This window comes from Stegodyphus dumicola, chromosome 4 (genome assembly GCF_044657685.1).
Source record: "Stegodyphus dumicola isolate Sdum_Otavi_A_Nest chromosome 4, ASM4465768v1".
NCBI classification, from domain to species: domain Eukaryota; kingdom Metazoa; phylum Arthropoda; class Arachnida; order Araneae; family Eresidae; genus Stegodyphus; species Stegodyphus dumicola.
The window spans coordinates 206,185,399-206,202,519 of NC_140771.1; the positions used below are offsets into that span (position 1 = coordinate 206,185,399).

General features: G+C 33.6%; 1 protein-coding gene across 1 annotated transcript in view; it reads left to right on the forward strand.

Moving 5' to 3' along the window:
- The window catches only part of aub (piwi like RNA-mediated gene silencing protein aubergine), a 138,475-nt gene that overhangs the window by 61,185 nt on the left and 60,169 nt on the right, over positions 1–17,121 (forward strand). The window contains exons 8-11 of the mRNA XM_085815918.1: positions 3,096–3,204; positions 14,803–14,932; positions 15,071–15,188; positions 16,511–16,625. Coding sequence (XP_085672044.1) covers positions 3,096–3,204; positions 14,803–14,932; positions 15,071–15,188; positions 16,511–16,625 — 472 coding nt within the window. The remainder of the gene's footprint in view (positions 1–3,095; positions 3,205–14,802; positions 14,933–15,070; positions 15,189–16,510; positions 16,626–17,121) is intronic.

Sequence of the window (17,121 nt, forward strand, 5' to 3'; positions counted from 1 at the left end):
TATATGCATTTTTATGCTTTTAAATTATCTTCTGTTATTTTATTATTTAAATATTGATAGATTATGTTTAGCAGAAATTTATGAGTATACTTATACTTATCACATGAAATATATTTTTGCTTCGTGTACCAACTATGATATAACTGTAGTATCTGGCGACTATTTGGCGATCACTAAGCGCACTTGGCATGTGTAGCCTCTTATCCAAGGAGGGTTACTGTATTTTAGAAGAGCTGCATGTTAGTCTCAGAAAAGGAAGGTAGTAGATTTCGCTATGCTTGTAGGAGTGACGTACTGCTCTGAGTTTACTATTATGCTTTGAATGTTATTTTTAATAAATGTGTGTTTCGTCTTGTTAAATGGTGCCTTATTGAACCATGAAGCCATTACAACATGCTCTCAAGGGCCGTTCCCACTGGGGTTTATCTGACCTAACGTAGATAAGTGACGTAGCCGACCCATCTCCAAAACCAGTTTTTTCTCAGATTCCGTTAGAATTTTCACCTCGTAAAGGTAGACATGTACATTCTTCACTATTTGGCTTCAAAAATCTTTAACATCATACGTTCCAAGAAAAAATGCATCAGTCCTAGTATTGTCATCCATGCACGATGACAACAAAATTGATGCAGAATCAGGCAAACAGAACAAACGCGAAATGATAATGTTCTACAATATAATTAAAGGTTGTGTTGATACTGTAGATGCATTTTGTGGAACGTATTCAGTTTCAAGAAGATGCCGACGTTGGCCGCTTACGATATTTTTTTAACTAATGAATATTGCCGGGATTAATGCATTCATAATACATAACCATGAGCAAAATAATATGAAACGAAGGGATTTCTTGAAAGAATTATCACTAGCCCTTGTAAAAGTTACTGTTTTTCAGTTATTGTCTTACTGTTCATAATTTTGAAAGGGATCAAATGATAAATTGTATTATTGTACTTAATTTTCAAATGGATGAAATGATAAATTGTATTACTGTACCTAATTTTGAAAGAGATGAATTGCTAAATTGTATTATAATATAATTGAAAAATAAATGGAATAATTAAATTAAATTAAATAATAAAATCAACGGAATTAATTTTTTAGTTAAAATTTGACAGTGAATATAATTAAAAAATAATGTACGTTTATACATTTTATAGTTTTCTTTGAATATCAATGATGTGCCACACCTTAAATTAAGTCATGATATTTAAAATACATTTAAACATATTTTATTAATCTAAAATTAGAATCTCTGCTTTAAATCCAATAAACTGTGTTCGTTCATTATTTTTAAACATGAAATGTGGACAATGAAATCTTGGGGTGAAAATCGTCCCATGCGGGTACTAACGCGGCAAAAAAGAGCGTGGGTGCTGAAGGGTTAAGCACAAGAAGGTTCCATAAGAATACAAATCGGAAATACTATTGAAATTAATTGGAGAAAAAGCTTCAAATGTTCTTTTTTATATAAAGATCTTCAAAATTACGAAAAAGTGAAAACTCTTATTCTGAAAGAATACCAACCTACACCTCAAGCCTGTTTAGAAAACGTTATTCCAGCGAAACGCATATCCAGGTCGCTTCACGACTAACAGCTGCATTGGGCTGTTATTGCAAGTCAAGAGAAGTAAAAGATTTTGAAACACTCAAGGAGTTAATTATTTCGGATAAATTATTCCAAGCTCTAGATGAGGAGACAGCTGCACACGTCACAGTATCCCAAGGAAATAAATGGTTGAAGCCGTAAGAATTAGCTTAAGAATGTGATATTTATTTCATGGCCAAAGGAAAAGATTTTGACAAAGTCCGAAATGGAATTAAACGATCACAGAGATTCCTGGATACAACATGTACACAAGATAAATATATTCCACCACTCTTGAGAAGAGAATGTTCAAAATAAGAAGAAAACAATGTTATGTTTGTGGAAGCTATCTACACATCGCAGGAGAAGAAAGTAACGAACTGTAGAATGAAACTGTAATAAATAAGAAGGGAAAGGATGATCCCAAAACTCTAAAAAATTCAAATAGAACATGAAAAGAAGAAGCCATAGGAGCTAAAGTAGACTCATCCCATCTACGATCCGAATTCGCAGAACGCATCATTCAATCATTGCAAAAAGTAGATGTTTTTATTAACTTATGAGAAAATCAAAGACTCTGGAATCGTAGACCCAGGAATGCAGATAATGATAGTACATTCTTCGCTCATTCCAGATTTAGAAGACAGAGAAGGAAGTAAAATATTGCTATCACCTGCTTTCGGACAACCAATTGAAGTAAAAGTTTGCCGTGTACCTATTTATCATAAAGATCATGGAAGCAATATATTTAATTTTGTGAATACCTTAATTGCAGTGACTGATAAGTTAAATGTGCCTTGTCTAATAACTCCAGAAATACACAAACTGTTGATTAATCCTGCAGGAGAAGAATCAAGTGCAGAAAGAAATAATTACGGAGGCAAAAATGTACAAAGTTTATTCGCCAATGCACAGTCAAATGACAGCGATGAGCCCCCCTGCCAATACTTTTGGAGGAGAAAAACTAAGAGGAGGAAGGTGAGCGCTTACACAAACACAGACTTTTCATCTGTCGAGCACCTCCGCCAAGAACAAGCAAGCTGTCCTTCACTGAAAGAAGCACGGAAGCTAGCTGTAAAAAAAAGGGGGGGGGAATTATACTGCATTTTGCATGAATTTTAACTGTACTGCTGTTGGTGTATTTCTTTCTTGGAGGTCTAATAATAATGTCAAGTAACTAATATCAGCATTTATGACTGCATCTTTATTTTAGATGGCTTTATAGCAAAATGTAATTTTTTAATTGTTACTTACTGTGTTTAAGTAAATTCAAATAATTGGAGGTTTTTTTTACCATTATTTGAATGTTAATTTTAAAAAATTAATGTTTATGTCATAGGTTTTTAAACAATAATAGTTTTTTTTTTTTTTTTTTTAATCTGTTTCCCTAAAAGTTAACATTGTACTGAATGAATATTTTCACTGTGTTTTCATTGCATTTGTTTTTAAAATAACTCACATAAATGTTTATTCTAATTTTAGTAGCTTTTATCTTGTCTTTGTTTTGCAGATATAATAATCGGACTTACCGAATTGAGGATATAGATTGGTCTCAAAATCCATGCAAAACTTTTGATTCCAGAGATGGTCCTATAGCTTATATGGATTATTATAAAAAGGTACGTTCAAAGAATCAGCATCTACATGTAAATGAGTGTCATAACTGGTGAAAAAAAAGTGTGAATAAATGAAAAATAACTATAATTAGAGAATTAGATCTGCCAAACATATTAATGTTTACAAAATATGAGGACTTGTAAGAATTGAAGAAAGTTGTGCAATTTCACTGAAGTGTTTAAAAATGGACTTTGTAAATAGTCTGTTGCTTCAGAAAAGCACTCGAACCATTTCTTTTCCCTCAGAACTTTCCTGTTAACCATGGTAATAAGTGCTGAGACCATGGTAATAAGTGCCCATGTAGCATTTCAAATGGAGTCTTATTCGTAGTTTTGTTTACCATGCTGTTAAGATTTCTTTCTGTCTCTTTGATTTTTGAATCCCAATCTCTGTTGTTTATCCATCAAACTTGTCATTATCGTTCCTAAAATTGTTCTGTTGACGCGCTCTACCATACCATTGGCTTGGGGGTGTTTGGTAGAATTCAAAGTATGATGTATTCCGTTATCTGTACAATACTGCTTAAATTGGTGAGAAGTAAAACAAGATCCTCTATCACTTATTATTCGTTCCGGTAGTCCAAAATCATTAACAAAATTCCTCAAAGACTGTAAAACATTTTTAGCACTAGTTTTCTTAACTGCAAAAGTTCTCGCGAACCTAGTCATGTTATCAATTATCACTAATAGTTCTTGATTACCTCTCGAACTCTTTACGAAAAGGCCCAAGTGATCCATGTGAACAATAGCAAACGGTCTTTTACCAGGTTTTATGGGATGTAACAGTACTTGTTGCTTGCCACCTGTCGCTTTATTCATAAGGCACTCAATACATGCTGATATGTGTCTTCGTACGTATCGTTTCATGCTTGGGAACCAATATAATTCCTTAATTTTGCTAACTGTTCTATCCACAGAAAAGTGACCAAATAAATCATGGAATTTCACTACTACACTCTTCCTCATGCTTTTTGGAATCACATAGAGTAGTCTCTCCTTTCCATCCACTACGGTTTTCCAAAACAGTCTATTGTGGTCAAAATATTCTAAGATCTATAAATCGACATCAATCACTTTTAAAGTGTAACTTTTAATATGTGCAATATTTCCAGGTCATAGATCAAACATGGTGATTCAGTTGACAAATAAATCTATATGCTTTCATAATCGAAAATCGAAATCAAATAGGAACCGAAGTGTTCCTAATCAAATAGTGTGCGAACCATCAGACATCCATCTGTCGAGCTGCCGGTGGAGAGTCTATAGAAATTCAGAAGGCGCGTCGCGTTAACACGCAACGCTAGCGCCATCTATCAATTAATCAAAATAATTTCCACACACTCCCCACCTGAACTCTGTCAAGAGTTCACATCAATCTAACAAGAATCAAATTTATAGCAATAAGTATTTTAACATATAATTATAAAACAATTAATAAGTATATTAAATGAATAGAAAATATATTCAAACTATAATCACTATACTAAATTCTAAAAAAGGTATGTTATCATCAAATATAATTTGACACTCAGTAAATTTAAACGATTCTTAATCTAATCATATGAAACTAAATTATCAAAATAAACAATTGCATAAAACATATTCAATCATATTCATATTATTAAACAATAAAAAATTTTTAAAGTTCCAAAGGATATAATAATTGAACTGATTGTTTTATTATTGTTCCATCAGCAGTTTTTAGTTCACAAGAACGAACTTTATTATCACGACCACGAAAAACGTTTATCACTCTGCCACAGTTCCACAAAAGTTTGCACTTATTGTTGCCTTCAATTAAAACAAGATCATCAACTTTTAGATCATCGTAAACATTAGGATTTTTTAACTGATGAGCTGTCCCAAGATCCATCAAATATTGTTTTTTCCATTTAGTCTACAATTGCCTAACCAATAAGTCTTGATAAATCTTTCTTTTGGTCAGAGAGGACTTGGTAGAGCCATCTTTAACAATGGAATTAAAGTTGATAGGTAATGTAGAATCTTTGTTTCCAAAAATCAAAAAATTGACTGGTTTCAGTGGCAACGGTTCCTTGTGCTCATTGTATACATATGTCAAAGGACGAGAATTCGAAACAGCTTCCACTTGTGCTAAAACTGTTGACAATTCTTCAAACGTTAGTAAAGCTTTACCGAGAATTTTTCGTAAGCACTCTTTCACTGATTTTACTAATCTCTCATAGAGGCCTCCCCACCAAGCCCCTCGTTCTATTATAAACTTCCAACTGATTCTTGGAATCTTGGAATTTCTCATTCGACAATAGTTTAGAGAAATGTTCGAGTTCTTTTTTTCCCTTTTTAAAAGTTTTCGTGTTGTCTGGATAAATTACTGGACAATTGCCTCTCCTAGATGTGAATCTTTTGAATGCCATCAAGAAAGAATCTGTAGAGAGATTCGGTACAAGTTCCAGATGTATGGCTCTAGTGATAGCGCATGTAAATAATGTTACATAGGCTTTTTGACTTCCTTCGATGTATTTTACGGAAATCGGTCCAGCAAAATCTATGCCAGATACGTAGAATGGTGGTGTTTCGTTGATTCTGTCTTCTGGAAGTTGAGAAGTGGTCTGGTCAGCAGACTTCAATGAATATCTTTTACAAATAAGACACGTGTTTATTACTTTCTTGATAAATTGACATCCTTTTGGAATCCAAAAGCGACTTCGAATTTCAGCTAAGGTCGTTGCTGCTCGCTCCTCCATGCATCATTTTAACATGTGCACTTTCTACTATTAAATTCGTTAGCCAGGAGTCTTTTGAAAGAATTGCCGGATGTTTTTCATCATGTGACAAACTAGAATGTTCTAATCTTCCACCTGCTCTCAGTATCCTGTTCTGGTCTAAAAATGGGTTAAAAAGATATAAAGCTGATTTCTTTTCGACTTTATTCGCTTTCTTCAGAGACTCAACTTCTTCGGGATAAAAACGTTCTTGTTCAGATCCAATCCAATAATTTTCGGCATCTACTATTTCTTCAGTCGTTAATGGACCTGTCAAATGGTTTGCTTTCCTAATTTTACCAATGAATCGTTTCATCCAACCAGTTATTCTCAACAATTTTCTTAAATTACTATATTTTGAGATGTCTATTACCCTTTCTTCAACTGCCGTGCATACAAATTCATAAATTATCATTAATATTTTTGCGGTATTCTAATTCTTCTTCAGTGACAGGTTTCTCTTCATTCTGTCGAGGCAACAACTCAGACGACATTCTAAGCCATTCTGGTCCTTGAAACCAGATAGGATTGTTTTTCAAATCTGGAAGTTTAGCTCCTCTCGAAGCCAAATCAGCGGGATTACATTTACCGGGGCAATAATGCCAATTTTCTGGGGATGTCAAATTTTGTATTTCCTGAATACGATTTTTAACGAAAAGCTTAAATTTCTTTGCACAGTCTTTTATCCAGAAAAGTGTGATTTTCGAATCAGTCCAGAAAAAACAAGAAGGTTGTAACTTCAAAACTTTATTGATGCTAGTGCCTAATTTGGCTGACAAAAGAGCTCCCATTAGTTCCAACCTAGGTAAGGTGAGCGGTTTTAAAGGCGCTACTCTAGTCTTTGAAGCAACAAAAACTGTAAATATTTGTTCATTGCTAGAAATTATACGTAGATACGCTACTGTACCATATGCCCTTTTGCTAGCGTCAGAAAAACAATGCAGTTCAATTCTTTCCACATCACTATTACCAATTGCAGAAAAATAATATCGTGGAATACCGATTTCGTCCAAATTGGAAACTTCTTTGCACCATGTTTTCCAAACAGAACATAAATTTTCTGGTAGTTCATCATCCCAATCTAAAGCAAGTGTCCAAATTTGCTGCAATATGATTTTGACTCTAAGTACAAACGATGATAATAGACCTACAGGATCAAAAATTCGTCCTATTGCTTGTAGGACGAAACGTTTAGTATTAACTTGTTTTGAGAGAAATGTTATCAAATTTTTTACAGCAAAGTAAATTATGTCACCTTGGTTGTCCCAAGCGACTCCTAACACTTTCAATGGAGGATTTCCAGCTTCCGAAACATGACTAGATTCCTCGGATTTAGTACCTTCTTTAATCCATAATTTGCGCAGTTCTTGAGAATTGGTGTGCCATTTATGTAGAATCATACTAGCATCTCTAAAAATGCTGACGCATTCTAAACTGGTATTGAAAGCAAGTTCAACGTTTTGGTGTCCTCCAATGATGTCATCTACATAAATGTGATCATTTAGAAATTTGCAAGTGGCAGGGTAGATTTTCTCATATTGTTTCAAATGGTGCTTAATGGTTGCAGCCAGTAAAAACGGACTGCTATTTACGCCAAATAACACACGTGTGAACTGATAAGTTATAAAATTTTGTGGATCATCGAATGGGTTTTTAGTAAACAGAAAACGTGTTACATCTCTGTCTTTCTCATCTACTTCTATCTGAAGAAAAGCCTGCTTTATGTCACTTGTAAATGCTACAGGATGAAGCCTGAAGGCCAACAGAAGTTCAAGAATGTCAGGATACAAATTTGGACCAATATGCAAGCAGTCATTTAACGAGATTTCACCAGGTCCATGTGAAGATGCGTCGAATACGATACGTAGTTTACGAGTAGTTCGATCACTACGAACGATTTCTCTGTGAGGCAAATAAAATGTGATTTGAGATTCACTATCAACAGTGTCTGGAACTGGTTTAATGATGTTTTGTTGTAAATAATCTTGTAGAACTGTTTGATACGAATAAAAGAGTTCAGGGTTATTCTGAAATCGCTTTACAAGTTTCTCAAATCGTTTCAGCGCAATCGCTTTATTGTCATGTAACTCATATTTTCTATCAGACTTCCATGGCAGCCTAACCTTGTAACGAAAATTTTTGTATAAAATTTCCGATTCGAATTTTTCCATTATGGTATTGTCTAATGGGTCAGATAATTCATTTTCAGGTTTTATACCTAAACTTTCAAGCTCCCAAAATTTCTTTATCTGATCAGATATTATATCTTCCTCAACTATGATATTAAAGGCTGTGGACGTGTGTAATGTACCTTTAGTGTAACCTAGCAGAGACCAACCGAATAACGTTTCAGCAGCTACTAAATGTTTGTCTAAACGCTTAAGTTTCCCAGTTACTACATCATAATAATGATCAGCTCCTATCAAAAGAGTAATTTTTTCTTTGCAATCCCAAGAATCTGCGAGCTGTAAACCTTCTAACTGTTTGCCTAAAATGTGTCTATCCAGATTAGGAGGTGGTAAATCAGAACTTGAAATTTGTTCAGTCACGAGAGCTTCAATTTCGATTTTCAAATACGGTGTTTCCTTGTTCTGTAATTTTATCTTAACAACGTCAAATGATTTCTAATGGGTGTTTTATTTCCAAACGTAAATACGGAAAGACTCTCTGTTCGAATAACAGGAAGCTTCAATTTATCCGCGATTTCTTTTCTTAGGAAGGAACGCATACTACCTGAATCCAGTAGAGCTCTAAGTAAAACCGACTGCGTAGTTGTTTGAAGTGTTACGCAACAAGTTTGAAGTGAAATAGTTTTAATTTTGCTGCGTGAGAATGCTGAAAGAACATGCGAATCTTCTATACTTTTATTTTTTTCATTTTGTTCTTTCTCGGCGCGAAAGCATATTGAACGGTTATGTCGACCTTTGCACTTGGAGCAGACCAGATCGCTTCGACACTGCTTTAGGCGGTGGTTTAATTTCAGGCAAAGGTAACATCGGGAATGTTTACGTAATAAATTTCTCTTCTCATCAACTGTCAGTGATTCACAGTCTTCGGTAACATGTTTGGATGTATTACAAAACAGACAGCAATTAGTATTTTTGTTTTCTTTAACCGGCGCCAAGAGCTGGTAAGTGGAATGAACGATACTCCCCTTCCCACCCTTCTCTTTATAAAAAGTGCAATAACTCGTCAACATTAAAAAAGGATGACGAATCCGTTTTACGATTGAATTCTAAGGTTATATCAGACGGCAGAGTTTTCATTATGGCTGGAATCAACATATAACTGTATTTATCCGGTGTGACTTCTAATGATTTCAAGCTGCGTATTTGAGTTTCGATAGTGTCACAAAGTTTGCGAAGTTTTACAGTGTCACTGGATTTGGTTACTGGGGTAAGATTCAGGAGTTTTTGCATGTGTGAGTTTATAATTATATCTTTTCTGCCAAACCTGTTTTTAAGTATTTCGACAACTTCATCGTAATTTTGTTCCGAAATGCAAAAACCTTCTATCGCGTTTGCAGCGTTGCTGCATAAGTACGATTTTAAATAATTAAATTTTTCGATCTTTGTTAAAGATTCATTATCATGGATTGCTACCTTGAAAGAGTTCCAAAAACTTGTCCACTGGGTGTAATCTCCATAGAATTTAGCGATGGTTAATTTTGGCAGACGCGTACATTTATTGCTTTCGATTTTAGAATTAGTTTTGTTAAGAGAGTTTTTATTATCCGAATTTGTTACTTTATTCAATTCTTTCAATTTTTTATTTGCTCTGAATTGCCATAACTGAATTTTCTTTTCGTATTCGATACAAGATAAAATTTCTGTTTCAAACTCTTCTGCCTCTGATTTTAAGTCACGCTCTATCTGAGCATCTAACTCATTCAGATCTTTTGATTTCGTGATTAATTGATCTAAATTTTCTTCTAATGTACTTGTATCAATTTCTTCTTTATTCAACTCCGATTCGATTTTTTTTAGAATCTTGGACACGGTGGTCCTGATAACTTTGCGTTTCGATTTTAATTTAACAACCTACTCTTCCGCCATAGTTACTCTACAAATCAGAAAGTTTAGCCTTACCTTTTTTGCCAACTTCGCACACTTGCAACGTGCTAAATCCAATTCTTGACGGCCTAATGCACCAGCTGGGGTCAAAATATTCTAAGATCTATAAATCGACATCAATCACTTTTAATATGTACAATATTTACAGATCATAGATCAAACATGGTGATTCAGTTGGCAAATAAATCTATATGCTTTCATAATCGAAAATCGAAATCAAATAGGAACCGAAGTGTTCCTAATCAAATAGTGTGCGAACCATCAGACATCCATCTGTCGAGCTGCCGGTGGAGAGTCTATAGAAATTCAGAAGTCGCGTCGCGTTAACACGCAACGCTAGCGCCATCTATCAATTAATCAAAATAATTTCCACATCTATTCTTCTTAAACACGTAATTCATAATTACTTTTTTTCTCCTCAGCAGTTCGTTCCTCTTGTTTCTTTTTGAAAATTTCGATAATTCTTTTCAGGTCTTGGTCAGCATGTTGTATCATTAGTATTTGCTCTTCTTCGGTTAGGGACTGGCAAAGTTCAAAATGTTCAGCTATTCTCGTCATCGTATCATCAGCTTCTGATACAGGACCTCTGCTCAAAGCATCAATACGTGACAGTCTTTTACCTGACCTATGCTTTATCTCAAAATCGTATTCTTGAATCAAACTACACCCCAACAGGCTATTTGAGGATTTGTAGTGTTCTTCGCATTCATATATATTCGAGCTTGACAGTCAGTAATAATTGTAAATCTTATGCCGATTAAGAACTGTCTTAACCTGTCCAATGTCCATATGATGGCCATTAACTCCAATTTGCTGGAATGATACTTTCTGCTTCTGTTGTTTTCCTACTTACGCAATAAACAAGATGCCATTTTCGATCTTCATCATGTTGCATTAGCATTCCACTCAGACCTTCTGTACTTGCATCACAATGGACTTCAGTATCTGCATGCAGTTGGTAATGAGCTAATATGGGCTTATCAGTCAGTTGTTTCTTCAATAGTTCGAACGCCTTCTTTTGTTCTTGCTTCCACTCGAAGTCTCGATTCTTCTTTGTCAATCTGGTAAATGGTTCGCTTTTAAACGCATACTTGGCACAAATCGTCTGAAAAATCCAGTCAGGCCCAAAAATCTTCGCACTCCGTGCACATTCTTTGGTTCTGGAAATTCCGCTATGGCTTTTATTTTTCTAGATCTCGGTTTAATACCATCTTCATTTATAATAAAACCCAAGAAATCTACTTCTCTTTTCCCAAATTCACATTTAGATAATTTCAAGGTTAAATTTGCTTTTCGTAGGCATTCTAATACCTCTTTAAATTTGAAAATCACCTCTTCCCAATATTTTGCAGGAATAAGTATATCATCCATATAACACAACACCTTAGTATTCAACAAGGGGCCTAGGACATATGACATTAGGTGCTGAAACTCAGCAGTAGCATTTACTAACCCAAATATCATCCTTTCGAACTGTCCTGTTTCATTTGGAGTAATAAACGCCGTCTTCAATTTAGCTTCTTCACTTAAGGGTATTTGCAAATAGCCATGGGCTAAATCCAGAGTAGTGAAAATTTTACATCCCCCTAAACATTCTAAAAGATCATCTATTCGAGGCAAAGGGAACTTATCCTTTATCGTCTGACTATTAAGTCTGCGGTAATCAATTACCAGTCTGTATTCCTCTGTTTTTTTCTTTACTAGTAACACTCGACTAGCGTAAGGCAATCTAGTTTCGGAAACTATCCCATTATCTTCCCATTACTTAACAATTTCTTTTACTGTATTACGTTCAGCTGCATTCGTTTTGTATGGGCGAGAAGACACAGGCCTACTCCCGTCAATTTCTTTGATGTCATTTTTATTACATTCGTCCAACCTAATTCATTTACTAATTTTAAGATATCGGTTCTTTCACTATCTGTAGTTGCATCATCAAATTTTAGGTCATCTATCTATATTTGGTGAATATTTTGAGAAATGGAAAATACATGGTTTTGTTCTTCATCTTTGTTTATATTGGGAGTGTCTATTTCCTTTAATTCCCAATCTTCTGTTATATCTATTACCCTGCTGATACACTGATTTTCTTTTAATCTGATGTTATTGTGTCCTATGTTCATAACTGGGACTGTTACCTTCCCATTTGTAACCTCCATTACTGAATCCGGACTTGCATGCTTGCTTTGAAATAAAATCAGTCCATTATTTATATATGGGGCTACAGAATGCACAAAGTTTATTGTGTTACCTTTTATTTCTATTGGTTTCTCAGAATATAATTTAATGTGTTTACGCTCCGTTTCGTTTTATCAGTTGCGCGAATGGAATTTTATTAGCATACCATATATTAAACGAATCCCCTATTTTCCCATAAGCCAACATCTGATCTTTCAAAATATCTCTCCCAATAATTAGGTCATATGGCTGTACTTCATCATTTACGATAAACAAATTCGTGGTTGTTTGGATTTCGCTGATTCGAAGTGAAACATGAACTTTTCCCAAGGTCATTGTAGGTGCGTGATTTACGCTCCCGATTCCAAGCAATTTTTTTGTTTCCGGTTGCACTGGTAATCGTAATTTCGAAAAAAACGAAAATCTTAATAGACTGAAAGCGCTTCCAGTATCAATCAAACATTCGATCAGTTCACTGTCGTTAATTACTGCTTTCTTCAAATACTTTGAAACATCAGATAATCCATCATGATTCATCGTGACACTATTTTGATCTTTCATTTTGTCATTCTTCATTTCTTTGCGACTCTCTGTCTGAATCGGGAGGCATTTGGCGTCACAAATCAAGCTAGAATGTTTACGCTTACATGTTGTCGGAACTGTGCTCAGAATTATTGCAAAAAATGCAAATTTTCTGAAAAATGCTCAGTGCGGTTGCGTTAGGAATCGAATCTTGCTGCTTCCCTTTAAACTTCTGAAATCTATTCCCCTTTTCCAAAAATTTAGTAACTGACAGTTTATAGTCTACACTTTTGAGTGATTCATTATTTTCCCTTGTTTGTCGAAACAAAAATGTTCATTTTCGCGTTTCTATTTCTCTTCTAAGAAATTTTAATAATTCTGTTACATTCCAAGAATCGTCTTTTTCATGCTGTCTATAAAAATCTAGCACAGTGGAATCTGGAATAAGTTTGGTTAGTGGTGGAAACAACAAACTTCCATATGAATTCAGTTCGACACTAAGAGTTTGTAAACCCTGTACTTGGATTTCTATCGTATTGTATAACTCCCTAAACTGTTTCAAATACGAAGCTGATTTTACTGCACTTAAATTTAACAAATGGTTAATATGAGATCTTACAATGATTTCTTTTTTCCCGTATCTTTCTTTTAGCAATTCAACTGCTAAATCATAATTATTTTCCGATACCAATAGTCCTTGAATACTAATTAAGGCTGGTCCTTTCAAGAAAGCTTTAAGATAATTATATTTATCTACTTTAGATAAGCATTTGTTACTGTGAATTGCATTATCAAACTGTGACCAAAATTCCTGAAACTTCTGTAAATTATCCTCAAACGGTTCTACATGAAGTTTCGGCAAATTTATTCTTGGTTTGTCTGGTTCACTATTCGAAATAAGTGAAAAATTATTCTTCAACAAAAAATCTCCCTTATTTCTATTTGAATTCTGTAGATAATTCTTGACTTTCGATTTCGCGTAGATTGTACGTTCTCTGTATTCCTGATTATTCTCGAGTTCTGTTTCTAGATCAGATACTTCAGGAATTAAATTCTCAATTTCTAGATCTAACTTAAATATCTGATCTGCTTTTTCGTGTAGATTCATATCACATTCTTCTAATGATTTTGTATCTACAATATCCTGTTCTAATAATTCACATATTCTGTTAATTATTTGTGTTGTTAACTTTCTTAACGTTTTACGTTTCGTTTTTGCTTTATCTAAAGCTTTCTTTGTATTCTCATCCATAATATTACCTAATAATATAATTCTATACTTCTAAATTCTGTTATTCTACAGTCCGCATGCATTCAAATCTTTAAAAAAACGAAACTTGCCCCCTCTTCGACGTTCTTGGTACGCGAGTCATTCAATGCGTGCTTGCATCAATCATCCCACTTCTGAAATGTTAGCTATAATCCCCGTTATCAATTTCAGGACGGCTAGGGGTAAGTCGGGCTTTCACTTTTCATTCAATCGGGATAACTCTTGCATTTTATAAATGCTTTATTGTTACAACAATTATATACATATATACATATCATTACGGAACATTCTTTACATTAATCCTATTCTCTCGCTTCCTGATTCTCGATTGATATTGTACGCCCCCTATTGGCGGCTTTTCTACAATGCCATCTATCGGCTGATAACAAATGTAAAGCATGCTTGTGAGGTTTGGCTCGGGCCTTCAAATTCTTTCAAGGAATAATGGCCAGCAAAGTTGAAGATGAAATGAGTAATTGCCAGCTATAGCTGAAAAAAGCTCTTTCTTGAATTCAAGTATCCTGGAATTAAGTATATTGACTAATTAACATTTTGATGGGAGCCAATGAAGGAAAAGTATAAATAACTAGTTATAAATGTAAAACTTAAATTTGTTTTAAGAAATAATGTTCTGAGTTTTGAACTGTCTAATATACTTCAATGTATAAATGTCTGAATTGTAAGTTTGCCTTTTTGGGTGAAATTGCTTTGGAATTTTATATATACCATTATTTGTTTCAGCGCTTTAATGTATATTTGTTAGATTTAAGTATTTATTGTCTGTGATTGAATCTGATAGATTCGTATTTTCATTTAGCAATATGACATTAATATCAGGGACATAAAGCAACCTTTGTTGCTTTGCACATCTAAAGAAAAAGAGATAAGACAAGGGGCAAGCCAATCTAAAAAGATATATTTAATTCCCGAGCTTTGTCTCATGACAGGTAATGCTTCTGATTAAATTTGATTTTTTCCCCCCCCCCCCAATTTGATTCATGAAATTGTCACATTTTGAAATAATAAAATTGCAAAATTTTTTATTATATTTGTTTGAAAAATATCCCATTTATCCTAATTTGCAGGGTTAACTGATAAAATGAGAACTGATTTTACAATGATGAGGGAGCTTGGTAATGAAACAAGACTTAATCCAAGTCAAAGAGTTAGAAATCTGGAGACTTTTATTCAGAGAGTAAATAGGTAATATTTTTAAGATGTAATTAAATCATTTTACTTATTATATATATATATATATATATATATATATATATATTAATTTAGTTACAAAAATGGAAGTAAATACTTGTAATAAGACCCTTCTCCACGCAGGTGTGTTTATTGTTGTTTTGGTGTAACATATTTTTATTGGAATAGTAGAATTCCCTGAAAATTACATGTAGCATTGGATTTACCTGATATCAAACGTAATTTATCTGCATGTAAACTATCCTCCAGAATTAGTTCTTAATGTTAATGAAACAGTCCTATTATGGGAAGAATGCCTATTTATCTACCTTGCAGAAAAATGTGCACCAGGATTTAAAGCTGTGAAAGATCGCCTAACACTTCTCGTGGGTGTTACCCAGTGGAGACTTCAAATTAAAGCTACTTTTCGTTTCTCATTAAAAAAAGAAGAAAAAAAAAAGAAAAAAAAAATCCAAGAGTTGTGAAAGGAGTGTTAAAATCATTTATCTGTTAAATGCTATTGCAAAATAATAAAAAAAACTTGAACCGAAAGCGTTACTTTATGGATGATGCTTCAATCAACCCAATAAATTTATGTGACTTAATAACGTGCATTCCTGTGTAAGCGGTTTTCTTGCAGCCTACCACAACTGCAAACGATGGATTAAGGTGTTATATCAAATTTTAAAGCTTATTTATTACCTGTGGCAAACATTTAGAAAAATGCTTGAAAAACAGACTGAGATAATAAATTAATAAGAGATTTTGGGATCATGGATGCTCTAGAGAACAAATCTTTCTTGGAATGTCGGAATGGAATGAGGTTTGAAAGCAATGTGTAAAAACATTTAGCCAGATTTAAACAAGGACGATGATACTAGTGATTTTGTTTGTTGATATGAACAAAATAGTGAAATTGGCGGGGAAAAAAACAGGTTTAGATGAAGTTAATGTGGAAGGTCTTGGAAGAAATTTTACAATAAACAGTAAAAAGTGTTTCTGGTGATGAGCTCAGTGACTTAGTGGATTAAGAACACAAAAGTATTAAAAATAGCAATTCTGAAGAGAGAACTTTCAATGGCAGTTCTAAAAACCAGTTTATCTTCCATAACAGAAATTCCACAACAGTATTTGTAAGAAATAAGTTTTTATTTTGTATTGTTGTAAAATGGATAACAAAATAGTTGAAAAATTTTTATTATTGTATTCTTTTTTACCCTGATCCCATTATTTACGTGATGAGATGACCTCATTTAATGTTATTTTGTATAAAGCTCTACATTTGATGGAAATCTGTATTTGTTAATTAAAAAATGTATATATTAACTAAATTTTAGGAATGAAAATGTTGTCAAAGAGATGAGAGACTGGGGACTTAAATTCAGCGATACTTTAGTAAACTTTAAAGCAAGAGTTTTGCCCCCTGAAAGCGTAATACAAGGTTCAAAAAAGGTAAGTAATTTTTTATTTTCTTTACAGAAAAATTTTAATTTGCTAATTCCAAATCATAGTGATCGTGTTTGTAACACACAGGGTTTGTACGGTCCTTAAAAGTCCTTAAATTTTTTGCAATCGATTTTTAGACCTTAATTTTGGCCAAAAACAGCAGGAGGTCCTTAATTTTAATCATCTCAAATTTCTGTCTGTTTTTGTGACTGCCATTTTGAGTGTGAATTAGCATTTTGGAGAAATATTTCTGGTGATGCACTGACATATATAGTTACCTTTTGAATGGGTTCATGAGTTATAATTTGTTTCTATTTCTAATATAAATGATAGGACACACGTTTCTAAGCAAGAAATGAAACACAAGCGTTTCGAAATTTGGCGACTTGTCAACATTTTGGCGATTTTAAGATCAGTTTCTATAGAACATTTTTAATTCTGAAATCTGAAAATTTTTTGACAATTTTTTTAAAACATCATTCATAAATTTCATTAAAATAAT